The 14,098-nt window shown below is 50.0% G+C and overlaps 1 protein-coding gene across 1 annotated transcript in view; it reads left to right on the top strand.

Annotated features, from left to right (window-relative positions):
* The window catches only part of kcnk2b (potassium channel, subfamily K, member 2b), a gene marked incomplete at its 3' end in the record, with an annotated part of 78,729 nt that overhangs the window by 24,743 nt on the left and 39,888 nt on the right, over positions 1-14,098 (top strand). The window contains exons 4-5 of the mRNA XM_084453534.1: positions 149-344; positions 7,263-7,402. Of these exons, the coding sequence (XP_084309660.1) occupies positions 149-344; positions 7,263-7,402 (336 nt within the window). The remainder of the gene's footprint in view (positions 1-148; positions 345-7,262; positions 7,403-14,098) is intronic.

Genomic DNA, 14,098 nt, shown 5'->3' with positions numbered 1-14,098 from the left:
CCTCCTCGTTACCTCTATTCTCAGCCGGTGTGTTTGCTTCCTTTTGAACCCACTCCTCCCCCCACCTCTCTCTTCCCTCTGCATTGTTTACTTCTCCATCTCCTCGTCCATCCCTTTCCATTAAATGTGCCCATCTTTCTCTCCACAGAAGGGGAAGGTCAGCCAGACCAAGATCCGGGTGATCTCCACCGTGCTCTTCATCCTCTTCGGCTGCCTGCTCTTTGTCACTCTGCCGGCGGTCATCTTCAAGCACATCGAGGGCTGGAGTGCGCTGGAGTCCATCTACTTTGTGGTCATTACCTTGACCACCATTGGCTTCGGGGACTTTGTGGCCGGGGAAAAAGGTCTAGTCACCACCTTTTGATCTTTCTCTCTGGTTATCTCCGTCGCTCCCTTTCTTTCTCTCCATTTCTCTTTCTCTCTGTCCTTGTCAGTGTATCTTAGTTGAAAGTCACATTTGTGCTGAATCTAATTGCTCTCCAGCTTTATGGAGCTAAAAACCAAAAATCTACAGTATATTCTGTCTCTCCCTCTCTACTTCTCTTTAAGCCCTTCCTCACTCTCTACCACTGCTCATCTCTCCCTCTTTCTCTACAGTAGGCCGTCATTCTCACTCTAAGGCTTGATATTTGCCGTTATGTTTCTCTCCACAGAACAGCTGTACAAAGCTGGTTTCTTTGTTAGGAGGAATACACTAAAACTACACAACCGATGTTCATGAAAGTGGGTGGAGAGGTGTAGCATGTGGAGAGGTGTAGCAGGGTGGAGAGGTGTAGCATGTGGAGAGGTGTAGCATGTGGAGAGGTGTAGCAGGGTGGAGAGGTGTAGCATGTGGAGAGGTGTAGCAGGGTGGAGAGGTGTAGCAGGGTGGAGAGGTGTAGCATGTGGAGAGGTGTAGCATGTGGAGAGGTGTAGCATGGTGGAGAGGTGTAGCATGGTGGAGAGGTGTAGCATGTGGAGAGGTGTAGCATGTGGAGAGGTGTAGCAGGGTGGAGAGGTGTAGCATGTGGAGAGGTGTAGCAGGGTGGAGAGGTGTAGCAGGGTGGAGAGGTGTAGCATGTGGAGAGGTGTAGCAGGGTGGAGAGGTGTAGCATGGTGGAGAGGTGTAGCATGTGGAGAGGTGTAGCATGTGGAGAGGTGTAGCAGGGTGGAGAGGTGTAGCATGTGGAGAGGTGTAGCAGGGTGGAGAGGTGTAGCATGTGGAGAGGTGTAGCAAGGTGGAGAGGTGTAGCATGGTGGAGAGGTGTAGCAGGGTGGAGAGGTGTAGCAGGGTGGAGAGGTGTAGCAGGGTGGAGAGGTGTAGCAGGGTGGAGAGGAGTAGCAGGGTGGAGAGGTGTAGCAGGGTGGAGAGGTGTAGCATGTGGAGAGGTGTAGCAGGGTGGAGAGGTGTAGCATGGTGGAGAGGTGTAGCATGTGGAGAGGTGTAGCATGGTGGAGAGGTGTAGCATGGTGGAGAGGTGTAGCAGGGTGGAGAGGTGTAGCAGGGTGGAGAGGTGTAGCAGGGTGGAGAGGTGTAGCATGTGGAGAGGTGTAGCAGGGTGGAGAGGTGTAGCAGGGTGGAGAGGTGTAGCATGTGGAGAGGTGTAGCATGGTGGAGAGGTGTAACAGGGTGGAGAGGTGTAGCATGTGGAGAGGTGTAGCAGGGTGGAGAGGTGTAGCAGGGTGGAGAGGTGTAGCATGTGGAGAGGTGTAGCATGTGGAGAGGTGTAGCATGTGGAGAGGTGTAGCAGGGTGGAGAGGTGTAGCAGGGTGGAGAGGTGTAGCATGTGGAGAGGTGTAGCAGGGTGGAGAGGTGTAGCATGGTGGAGAGGTGTAGCAGGGTGGAGAGGTGTAGCAGGGTGGAGAGGTGTAGCAGGGTGGAGAGGTGTAGCAGGGTGGAGAGGTGTAGCAGGGTGGAGAGGTGTAGCATGTGGAGAGGTGTAGCATGTGGAGAGGTGTAGCAGGGTGGAGAGGTGTAGCATGGTGGAGAGGTGTAGCAGGGTGGAGAGGTGTAGCAGGGTGGAGAGGTGTAGCATGGTGGAGAGGTGTAGCAGGGTGGAGAGGTGTAGCATGTGGAGAGGTGTAGCATGTGGAGAGGTGTAGCATGTGGAGAGGTGTAGCAGGGTGGAGAGGTGTAGCATGTGGAGAGGTGTAGCATGTGGAGAGGTGTAGCATGGTGGAGAGGTGTAGCATGTGGAGAGGTGTAGCATGGTGGAGAGGTGTAGCATGGTGGAGAGGTGTAGCATGTGGAGAGGTGTAGCATGGTGGAGAGGTGTAGCATGTGGAGAGGTGTAGCAGGGTGGAGAGGTGTAGCATGTGGAGAGGTGTAGCAGGGTGGAGAGGTGTAGCATGTGGAGAGGTGTAGCAGGGTGGAGAGGTGTAGCAGGGTGGAGAGGTGTAGCATGTGGAGAGGTGTAGCATGTGGAGAGGTGTAGCAGGGTGGAGAGGTGTAGCATGTGGAGAGGTGTAGCATGTGGAGAGGTGTAGCATGGTGGAGAGGTGTAGCATGTGGAGAGGTGTAGCATGGTGGAGAGGTGTAGCATGGTGGAGAGGTGTAGCATGTGGAGAGGTGTAGCATGGTGGAGAGGTGTAGCATGTGGAGAGGTGTAGCAGGGTGGAGAGGTGTAGCATGTGGAGAGGTGTAGCAGGGTGGAGAGGTGTAGCAGGGTGGAGAGGTGTAGCAGGGTGGAGAGGTGTAGCATGTGGAGAGGTGTAGCATGGTGGAGAGGTGTAGCATGTGGAGAGGTGTAGCATGGTGGAGAGGTGTAGCATGGTGGAGAGGTGTAGCAGGGTGGAGAGGTGTAGCATGTGGAGAGGTGTAGCAGGGTGGAGATGTGTAGCAGGGTGGAGAGGTGTAGCATGGTGGAGAGGTGTAGCAGGGTGGAGAGGTGTAGCAGGGTGGAGAGGTGTAGCATGGTGGAGAGGTGTAGCAGGGTGGAGAGGTGTAGCATGTGGAGAGGTGTAGCATGTGGAGAGGTGTAGCATGGTGGAGAGGTGTAGCATGTGGAGAGGTGTAGCAGGGTGGAGAGGTGTAGCATGTGGAGAGGTGTAGCATGTGGAGAGGTGTAGAAGGGTGGAGAGGTGTAGCAGGGTGGAGAGGTGTAGCATGTGGAGAGGTGTAGCAGGGTGGAGAGGTGTAGCAGGGTGGAGAGGTGTAGCATGTGGAGAGGTGTAGCATGTGGAGAGGTGTAGCAGGGTGGAGAGGTGTAGCATGTGGAGAGGTGTAGCATGTGGAGAGGTGTAGCATGGTGGAGAGGTGTAGCAGGGTGGAGAGGTGTAGCATGTGGAGAGGTGTAGCAGGGTGGAGAGGTGTAGCATGGTGGAGAGGTGTAGCATGTGGAGAGGTGTAGCATGTGGAGAGGTGTAGCAGGGTGGAGAGGTGTAGCATGTGGAGAGGTGTAGCATGTGGAGAGGTGTAGCATGTGGAGAGGTGTAGCAGGGTGGAGAGGTGTAGCAGGGTGGAGAGGTGTAGCAGGGTGGAGAGGTGTAGCATGTGGAGAGGTGTAGCAGGGTGGAGAGGTGTAGCAGGGTGGAGAGGTGTAGCATGGTGGAGAGGTGTAGCATGGTGGAGAGGTGAAGCATGTGGAGAGGTGTAGCATGTGGAGAGGTGTAGCAGGGTGGAGAGGTGTAGCAGGGTGGAGAGGTGTAGCATGTGGAGAGGTGTAGCAGGGTGGAGAGGTGTAGCAGGGTGGAGAGGTGTAGCATGTGGAGAGGTGTAGCATGTGGAGAGGTGTAGCAGGGTGGAGAGGTGTAGCATGTGGAGAGGTGTAGCATGTGGAGAGGTGTAGCATGGTGGAGAGGTGTAGCAGGGTGGAGAGGTGTAGCATGTGGAGAGGTGTAGCAGGGTGGAGAGGTGTAGCATGGTGGAGAGGTGTAGCATGTGGAGAGGTGTAGCATGTGGAGAGGTGTAGCAGGGTGGAGAGGTGTAGCATGTGGAGAGGTGTAGCATGTGGAGAGGTGTAGCATGTGGAGAGGTGTAGCAGGGTGGAGAGGTGTAGCATGTGGAGAGGTGTAGCAGGGTGGAGAGGTGTAGCAGGGTGGAGAGGTGTAGCATGTGGAGAGGTGTAGCATGTGGAGAGGTGTAGCAGGGTGGAGAGGTGTAGCAGGGTGGAGAGGTGTAGCATGGTGGAGAGGTGTAGCATGGTGGAGAGGTGTAGCATGTGGAGAGGTGTAGCAGGGTGGAGAGGTGTAGCAGGGTGGAGAGGTGTAGCAGGGTGGAGAGGTGTAGCATGTGGAGAGGTGTAGCAGGGTGGAGAGGTGTAGCAGGGTGGAGAGGTGTAGCAGGGTGGAGAGGTGTAGCATGTGGAGAGGTGTAGCATGTGGAGAGGTGTAGCAGGGTGGAGAGGTGTAGCAGGGTGGAGAGGTGTAGCAGGGTGGAGAGGTGTAGCATGTGGAGAGGTGTAGCATGTGGAGAGGTGTAGCAGGGTGGAGAGGTGTAGCAGGGTGGAGAGGTGTAGCATGTGGAGAGGTGTAGCAGGGTGGAGAGGTGAAGCATGTGGAGAGGTGAAGCATGTGGAGAGGTGTAGCATGGTGGAGAGGTGAAGCATGTGGAGAGGTGTAGCATGTGGAGAGGTGTAGCATGTGGAGAGGTGTAGCATGGTGTAGAGGTGTAGCATGTGGAGAGGTGTAGCAGGGTGGAGAGGTGTAGCATGTGGAGAGGTGTAGCAGGGTGGAGAGGTGTAGCATGGTGGAGAGGTGTAGAAGGGTGGAGAGGTGTAGCAGGGTGGAGAGGTGTAGCAGGGTGGAGAGGTGTAGCATGTGGAGAGGTGTAGCATGGTGGAGAGGTGTAGCATGTGGAGAGGTGTAGCATGTGGAGAGGTGTAGCAGGGTGGAGAGGTGTAGCAGGGTGGAGAGGTGTAGCATGTGGAGAGGTGTAGCATGTGGAGAGGTGTAGCATGTGGAGAGGTGTAGCATGTGGAGAGGTGTAGCATGTGGAGAGGTGTAGCAGGGTGGAGAGGTGTAGCAGGGTGGAGAGGTGTAGCATGGTGGAGAGGTGTAGCAGGGTGGAGAGGTGTAGCAGGGTGGAGAGGTGTAGCATGTGGAGAGGTGTAGCAGGGTGGAGAGGTGTAGCATGGTGGAGAGGTGTAGCAGGGTGGAGAGGTGTAGCAGGGTGGAGAGGTGTAGCATGTGGAGAGGTGTAGCATGTGGAGAGGTGTAGCATGTGGAGAGGTGTAGCAGGGTGGAGAGGTGTAGCAGGGTGGAGAGGTGTAGCAGGGTGGAGAGGTGTAGCAGGGTGGAGAGGTGTAGCATGTGGAGAGGTGTAGCAGGGTGGAGAGGTGTAGCAGGGTGGAGAGGTGTAGCATGTGGAGAGGTGTAGCAGGGTGGAGAGGTGTAGCAGGGTGGAGAGGTGTAGCAGGGTGGAGAGGTGTAGCATGTGGAGAGGTGTAGCATGTGGAGAGGTGTAGCATGTGGAGAGGTGTAGCAGGGTGGAGAGGTGTAGCATGGTGGAGAGGTGTAGCAGGGTGGAGAGGTGTAGCAGGGTGGAGAGGTGTAGCATGTGGAGAGGTGTAGCATGTGGAGAGGTGTAGCAGGGTGGAGAGGTGTAGCAGGGTGGAGAGGTGTAGCAGGGTGGAGAGGTGTAGCATGTGGAGAGGTGTAGCAGGGTGGAGAGGTGTAGCAGGGTGGAGAGGTGTAGCATGTGGAGAGGTGTAGCAGGGTGGAGAGGTGTAGCAGGGTGGAGAGGTGTAGCAGGGTGGAGAGGTGTAGCATGTGGAGAGGTGTAGCAGGGTGGAGAGGTGTAGCATGGTGGAGAGGTGTAGCAGGGTGGAGAGGTGTAGCATGTGGAGAGGTGTAGCATGTGGAGAGGTGTAGCATGGTGGAGAGGTGTAGCAGGGTGGAGAGGTGTAGCATGTGGAGAGGTGTAGCATGTGGAGAGGTGTAGCATGGTGGAGAGGTGTAGCAGGGTGGAGAGGTGTAGCATGTGGAGAGGTGTAGCATGTGGAGAGGTGTAGCATGTGGAGAGGTGTAGCATGTGGAGAGGTGTAGCAGGGTGGAGAGGTGTAGCAGGGTGGAGAGGTGTAGCATGGTGGAGAGGTGTAGCATGGTGGAGAGGTGTAGCAGGGTGGAGAGGTGTAGCAGGGTGGAGAGGTGTAGCATGTGGAGAGGTGTAGCAGGGTGGAGAGGTGTAGCAGGGTGGAGAGGTGTAGCAGGGTGGAGAGGTGTAGCATGGTGGAGAGGTGTAGCAGGGTGGAGAGGTGTAGCATGTGGAGAGGTGTAGCATGTGGAGAGGTGTAGCATGGTGGAGAGGTGTAGCATGGTGGAGAGGTGTAGCAGGGTGGAGAGGTGTAGCATGTGGAGAGGTGTAGCAGGGTGGAGAGGTGTAGCAGGGTGGAGAGGTGTAGCAGGGTGGAGAGGTGTAGCATGGTGGAGAGGTGTAGCATGTGGAGAGGTGTAGCAGGGTGGAGAGGTGTAGCAGGGTGGAGAGGTGTAGCAGGGTGGAGAGGTGTAGCATGTGGAGAGGTGTAGCAGGGTGGAGAGGTGTAGCAGGGTGGAGAGGTGTAGCAGGGTGGAGAGGTGTAGCAGGGTGGAGAGGTGTAGCATGTGGAGAGGTGTAGCATGTGGAGAGGTGTAGCATGGTGGAGAGGTGTAGCAGGGTGGAGAGGTGTAGCATGGTGGAGAGGTGTAGCATGTGGAGAGGTGTAGCAGGGTGGAGAGGTGTAGCATGGTGGAGAGGTGTAGCAGGGTGGAGAGGTGTAGCAGGGTGGAGAGGTGTAGCATGTGGAGAGGTGTAGCATGTGGAGAGGTGTAGCAGGGTGGAGAGGTGTAGCAGGGTGGAGAGGTGTAGCATGTGGAGAGGTGTAGCAGGGTGGAGAGGTGTAGCAGGGTGGAGAGGTGTAGCAGGGTGGAGAGGTGTAGCAGGGTGGAGAGGTGTAGCAGGGTGGAGAGGTGTAGCATGTGGAGAGGTGTAGCATGGTGGAGAGGTGTAACAGGGTGGAGAGGTGTAGCATGGTGGAGAGGTGTAACAGGGCCAACCATAACATTTTGGAGTGAATCCAAATCAGGGGGCGGATCCACAAATTAAAACAAAACTTTGCAAGCACCATTTCTATACATATTCTTTCAATGATTCATCTGCAATTTAAAAAAAATATTATCACCTTTAAAAGGACTACCAGAAACCAAGGAATGCTCTTCAAAAAAGGGATGGTATTAGGGAGAGCTTTTTTTTTTTTACATCATACATTCACCTTGATCTGTTATATACTTTAAACTATAGATATAACCTTGATCTGTTGTACACTATTGTACTGTATATATATGTAACTGTACATCTTAATCTCCAGGTGGTTCTGAGATCGAGTACCTGGACTACTACAAGCCCGTGGTGTGGTTCTGGATCCTGGTGGGTCTAGCCTACTTCGCGGCCGTGCTCAGTATGATAGGAGACTGGTTCCGGGTCATCACCAAGAGGACCAAGGAGGAGGTAGGCAGTCTGACAGAACCACCGTCCGGTTAGGGCCCAGTTACTATCTGACAGAACCACCGTCCAGTTAGGGCCCAGTTACTATCTGACAGAACCACCGTCCAGTTAGGGCCCAGTTACTATCTGACAGAACCACAGTCCAGTTAGGGCCCAGTTACTATCTGACAGAACCACCGTCCAGTTAGGGCCCAGTTACTATCTGACAGAACCACAGTCCAGTTAGGGCCCAGTTACTATCTGACAGAACCACCGTCCAGTTAGGGCCCAGTTACTATCTGACAGAACCACAGTCCAGTTAGGGCCCAGTTACTATCTGACAGAACCACAGTCCAGTTAGGGCCCAGTTACTATCTGACAGAACCACCGTCCAGTTAGGGCCCAGTTACTATCTGACAGAACCACAGTCCAGTTAGGGCCCAGTTACTATCTGACAGAACCACCGTCCAGTTAGGGCCCAGTTACTATCTATTGTACTGGTAAAAGCATGCAGGTTTCTCTGGTTCTTTCGTATAGCAGTAGGCCTGCATTGTGCACACTTACAAACAATACACTCCTGTTTACCAACACATATTCAGAAACCAGTCCATCAACGTCCTAAGATCTCCTGGTCCAGCACATGCAAGGTCCATCCCCGTCCTAAGATCTCCTGGTCCAGCACATGCAAGGTCCATCCCCGTTCTAAGATCTCCTGGTCCAGCACATGCAAGGCCGTATACAGTATGACCAGTCCATCCCCGTTCTAAGATCTCCTGGTCCAGCACATGCAAGGCTGTATACAGTATGACCAGTCCATCCCCGTTCTAAGATCTCCTGGTCCAGCTCATGCAAGGCTGTATACAGTATGGTGAAGACAGTCAAACAGGCTCAAATAACCCTTCACTCTATGACCCAGTTCCAGCTGATCTAATGGCGTTGGTCTTGCTGAGCTCAGGAGGGTGACTGCAGGAAGGTCTGCTTCCTCTCTCCACTTCCGAACACCCGGCTTTATTTAACTCTACTTTCACTAGGTTTCAAATACAACAAGATGATTAGTTTGATTAGAAGTACTGGTACATACAGTCAATATAACATCTCTAGAATCAATCTAGGCATCATAAAAGCATACTATAAAGACTGAAGTACTATTAGCAAAAGTTTGAGAACATAAAAGAGAGCTAGAAGCACAAGTTATACATAGCTAGCCCCATCATAATACACACACACACACACACACACACACCTCGGTTGGCTTGGCCGTCTCACTCTTCCTGTCCATCAGACCCATACAGCCTTATCAGAACAGACATTGGGGCCCTTTCTGGTACCTCACAATCCTGCAGGGATATTGGAGTAGAACACTCATTTTACATTACGCGTTTATCCAAAGTGACTTACAATAATTGCATTCTTCTGTTTCCTCTTATGAGGTTCTCTATCTCCGCCCACTAAACCCAGTGTTGCACAATACGTTTTACTCTGATATCAATACTAAATTTAGTATCATGATACTGAATACTGAAATGATACTTGAAACTGAAACAATACTGATTCAATACTATGTACTGTAATAGTTATGTATCCTGTTCTGTGATATGAATGTTATATTATGTCTCCACAAAAAGAAGCTCCTAGTGGAAAATAAAGTACTTTGAATTGAACTGATACTAGGGGGGTAACCTACGAAAAAATCACGGTTTGGTACGTACCTCAGTTTTGAAGTCATGTAAACATCAACAGTCACTTGCCTCTTGTGCCTCTGCCTTCGCTCTCCCTCTTGTGGTGGGAACAAGGTGTCACTCAGGGTTCAGTAGTGATGAGACATCAATAACTCATGACGTGAAGAAAAAAAAGACACTAATGGAAGTGTGATGAGAGCGAGGGAAGAGATGGGCGAATCAACAATGCGTGCAGTTCTACAATGAAATATGATGTCACTGTGACACTCTGTAGAGAACATTGCATGTGTAGTGGGGAGGAAGTGAAGTGGAGAGAGGCTCATTAATCTGCTCACCAGCCTGGCGGAACGAGGCTCGGGCTGCCGTAGGCGGTGTGGGGATAATGCTGGGTTCTCTGGTGCGGAAGGCTCTCTGTAGGGTTCTCCATCACACCGAGAGGATCCTTATTGTGGACTTAGATGGCAACAACCATCAACGTTGTGTACTCACGTGGCACAAGGACCTGGAAACAGAGGTCTGTGTTGTCCTGGCTCACAGCTTCCTAGCAATTCTGTGTGACTTCAGTGTGAGGCTCACTCTACACCTCCATCATTGAGTCCATCACCATCTGGAACAACTGCTGCCACTGACGAGGGCTGCGTTTCCACAAACCGTCTTAGCGCTAAGAACCTTCTTTGAGTCTTCTTAAGGCTCCAAACGCGTTTCCCGAAATGCTTCTTAGCCGAAGACGATCTTTCATTAAGAAGGTTTTGTAAGAAGGCTCTGAGGCGTTCTTAACACCCCTCTTAGCGATCAAACGCTCGCAGATCCAGCCGCGTCAGGCAAAATGAAATATTAATCCAATGCGCACCGTTCGTCTTATTGTTTTGCACCCTTTAGTGTTAAAATTGGAGAAAACTTTAAAATCTCTCCTATGTAATATGGTTACATGTGTTTTAATGTTTTACCGTAGGCTGTATCCCTCGAATCAGAATGGATTCCTTTTATAATAAGAATGACATGGATTTATAGGCCTAGCATCTTTCACAGAACCCAAGGTCACTTGAATTTTAATTTTGATGGTGCTCTGTATTTTTTCTCGCTATTTCCTGAAGGCATACTGCCTCCTACTTTACCAGGCTCTATATGTAAAGCAATTTGAGCTGCAGTCGGAAATAAATAAAATTAAATTACGTTTAACACCATGACCATGATTATTCTGCAACCATCCCACATCTGCATGCACAGTATACAGTGTGAGAACCAGTAGTTCATCCCTATCAAATGTGTGCAACTACAGATCATCGTACACCATAGTCTGCATTAGCCAATAGCTGTGTGTAATTGGATGTGATTGCCTCTTGGATACATCTGTTGTTAGTCATCACACACACACACACACACACACACACACACACACACACACACACACACACACAAGCAACATGTAATTGGTGCATTGGGTTGCAGGCCACCACGGGTTGGCCATGTATTATTATTATATTATGTATTGTATTATGCAGTTTGAATGTGTCATTTGTGGCCTATTATTTCTAGCCTACCTGTCACAGTGTCTCACATTGTCCCGTGCATCGGTGAGCTGTTGATATTTAGTGGGCATGGTTTCAACTCCTGCTCTCCTCGCATATCTATCTTCCCCATTATGTTTGTTGGGGTCACAGCATTGTGTGATGTTATATTTCATTTTATGTTTTCATTGACTTATTTTTCAGTTAGTTATTGGACATTATTTGTGTCTGACATTCTGCTGCATGCGTAATGATACTTTTGTGGGGGAACTACAGTAAGCCTGTCACTGGTGTTTCATATTTGTAATGGGCAATGCGAGCAATGCTCTTTAATTTTAATTAGCACATTACATACACATTGCAAATGAATGGGACATAACGTTTTCCTACATAGAATAGGTAGGGAACAGCAGGGCAATGGGAGATGTGTGGATTCAGTTCACAATTAGTATTATAATCGCGTCCGGGCGCTTCGTTTCCCCTCGTTCATTTTTTGCATTACTTTATTGATGAGGGTAAGTAGGCCCCACTAAGTAGGCCCCACATCACAATTTAATTTGGGAGAATGCAATTATGTGGAACAATCGATTAGCCTGACATTGATTGATTTGTTTTCAGTGCCGAGGTGGTGGACAGCTCCTGTAAAGAAGCTTCTTTAGCGCGGTGCTCAGAAGGGCACTAAGAACACGTTCAGGAAACACTCTTTTCTTAAGGCTCCGTCTGAGCTGACCTCTTCTTTGGACCCCTCTTAACTCCTAGCTGACCTCTTCTTTGGACCCCTCTTAACTCCTAGCTGACCTCTTCTTTGGACCCCTCTTAACTCCTAGCTGACCTCTTCTTTGGACCCCTCTTAACTCCTTAAGAAGGTTCTTCTTCGGGAGACGCGGCCAAGGACAACGCCAGACTGCAGCACGTCATCCACTCTGCTGAGAGGGTAAATGGACTGCACTTATATAGCACTTTTCAACCTTAGCGGCACTCAAAGCACTTTATAACGGCCTCTCATTCACCCATACACACACATTCACACACCACACCTTGCTGCCATGCAAGGTGCTAACCTGCTCATTGGGAGCAATTTGGGGTTCAGTGTCTTGCCCAAGGACACTTCGACATATGGACAGGAGGAGGCGGGATTTGAACCGCGGACCCTACGTTCATTGGACGACCCGCTCTACCACTGAGCCACAGCCACCCCACAGATAAACAAACCAAACTATTTTGCTGTTTGCGTTGCTCTTTACAGATACATAGCCCCATTGCTGCGTAAAAGCAGCCTGGCCTGCCTGTGAAATAAGCACCCTGATGTTTAGCCTAGACAACTGTCCACTGTTCGATCTGCATAAACCAGACATTAACCTAGGGTAGAGCGGGGCGCGTTGGACCGTGGAGCGCGTCAGACCGCGGGGCTTTTGAGGTGATCTGTTGTAGCTACACAAACATATTTTGGTGAACACATCTCTCTATGTCACGTCAACCTATCCTGAAGTCGGCGGGAGTATTTGAAAATCTTTAAAAATGTTCTTGCCGATCATGTGTTTTTACCTTTTTTACGCTAGTCTTTTTTGATTTATACCTTGTGTATACATGTCACAGAATCCAAACATATCATTTCAATCACTGTTTTAGTGGCTATAAGATAGAATAATTTCCGTGTTTCATGCTACATAGCACTGAGTGACAGCTAGCCAGATAGCTAGCCTCCAGTAGTTGGGGCGCTTTGGACCACTGTGGTCCAACGCGGCCCACATTCAATGATCATGCATTACTAGCCATTTTTCTTTACTTTTATTCACAGTATGAGAAATAGGCAACGTAATACGGACAGAGAAGTGACCAGGGAGGTGCTTGAGCTGGCAGCCAGAGAAGTGGAGAGTGTCTGTACGTGGTGCAGCTAAAAGCTACTCCATCAGTCACATCTCCCTGTTACGCTACTTAAAAAAGAGGAGGGACATGCAAGAGGCACGCAGCACACGGCTCCCTGATGTTGGCTCCTCTCGCCATGGTCAAGTGTTCAGTAAGGGTCAGGAGAGGGAGCTGAGGGACTACCTACTGACAGCATCTGCCATGTTTCATGGGTTAAGCCCAAGTCAGGTAGCCTAATTCAGGAGATAATAGTTAATTTATTAGATATTCATAGAAATCATCGCCCAACAATCTACATTAGCCTATAATACAATAAATAAATTACAAGCTTTATACAGACATAATAAATACAACTATATACATAGGCTTATGTTAAAATAAATCCTAAATATGAGCAAATATCGTATAGAACATGACATTATTAGGCCTATACATAATAAATACCTAACAGTATAAATAATGCATGCAGGTAGTGAAAAAAGCATGTATGTAGCACATAACATATAGTTGTCAGAAGATAATGTTATTTGCATGGGTTTTAAGGCAATGTACAATATTGGTCCAATGCGCCACACTATGTGGTCCAACGCGCCTCACCCATGAGGTTAGCCAGACTGTGTTGAGTTGGATAGCCTACATAATGTTCTAACGAAACATAAATCTTTGGTTGGGGAATATAACATGCATTTTGTAAATCAATCAAAGCTTTATTTGTATAGCGCATTTCATACCCAGAGGCAACACAATGCGCTTTACAGAGAACAAGGGAGGTGGGCATACGACCCACCCCTACACATAAAACAGTATCACCCGGGGGCCAGATAAGTGAGCTGTAAAAATTCTTCCCTGACCCCTCTCAACAAGGCGATCGAGCAAGCTCCTGGAGTATGTTTGTCTACCGGCTAAGAACATTTATAAAGCAATACATTACATTAAATTACATTTTAAGAGTAAGAGAGGCTAAAAACATAATAGGAGAGACATGACAAATACTGGTGTGTGTTTGCTATGGCCCAGGCCTAAAGCCGGAAGTGGGCTGGTGTATGTCTGTGTGTGTGTGTGTGTTAACTAAATGCTATGACATCCACAGCAGACACAGGGGTATCTATCGGACTCAGGGTGGTCTGCTGGTGACAGTGGGGCATCCACTGGAGTGATCAGCACTAGGCTAATGCTATGGATGTAAGAAGGCCTAATTAGTCTACTGAATGGTTGCCAGGCCATGCGTTAGCTACTGTAGCTAACGATGGCTAGGTAGCCTACGAAGTTAACTATAGCTTTATTTCCACTGTCGTGCCGAACCCTTGTTATGGTGTTTCCACATGGGACCGGTTGGGCCCAGAACCGTTCCCAGAACCGTTCCCATGGCACGGTTGTCTAACCGTACTGAGTGAAGCAGAACCGTTCTTTAGTAGAAATGTGAAGAGACAAAACAAACTACTGTACCATGGCAACCGACAATAACAACATTCCGTGGAACGCAGCAGTCCGAGAGGTGGAAACAGACACGGTAACCGTTCCCACGGGTCCGGAGCGCCGCGGTTTGAGCACGGTATTGGTTCAGCACCACAGTGGAAATAAGGCTTATGACATGAATATGACATTACTTTGTATTAGCTTTAACTTTATGGAGGCATCAAACCTTGAATATGTTCCATTATTATCAC

The sequence above is a fragment of the Borostomias antarcticus genome, assembly GCF_949987555.1.
Source record: "Borostomias antarcticus genome assembly, chromosome: 19".
NCBI classification, from domain to species: domain Eukaryota; kingdom Metazoa; phylum Chordata; class Actinopteri; order Stomiiformes; family Stomiidae; genus Borostomias; species Borostomias antarcticus.
Note: the sequence above shows the minus strand (reverse complement) of the source record. Positions and strands in the feature narration are given on the sequence as shown.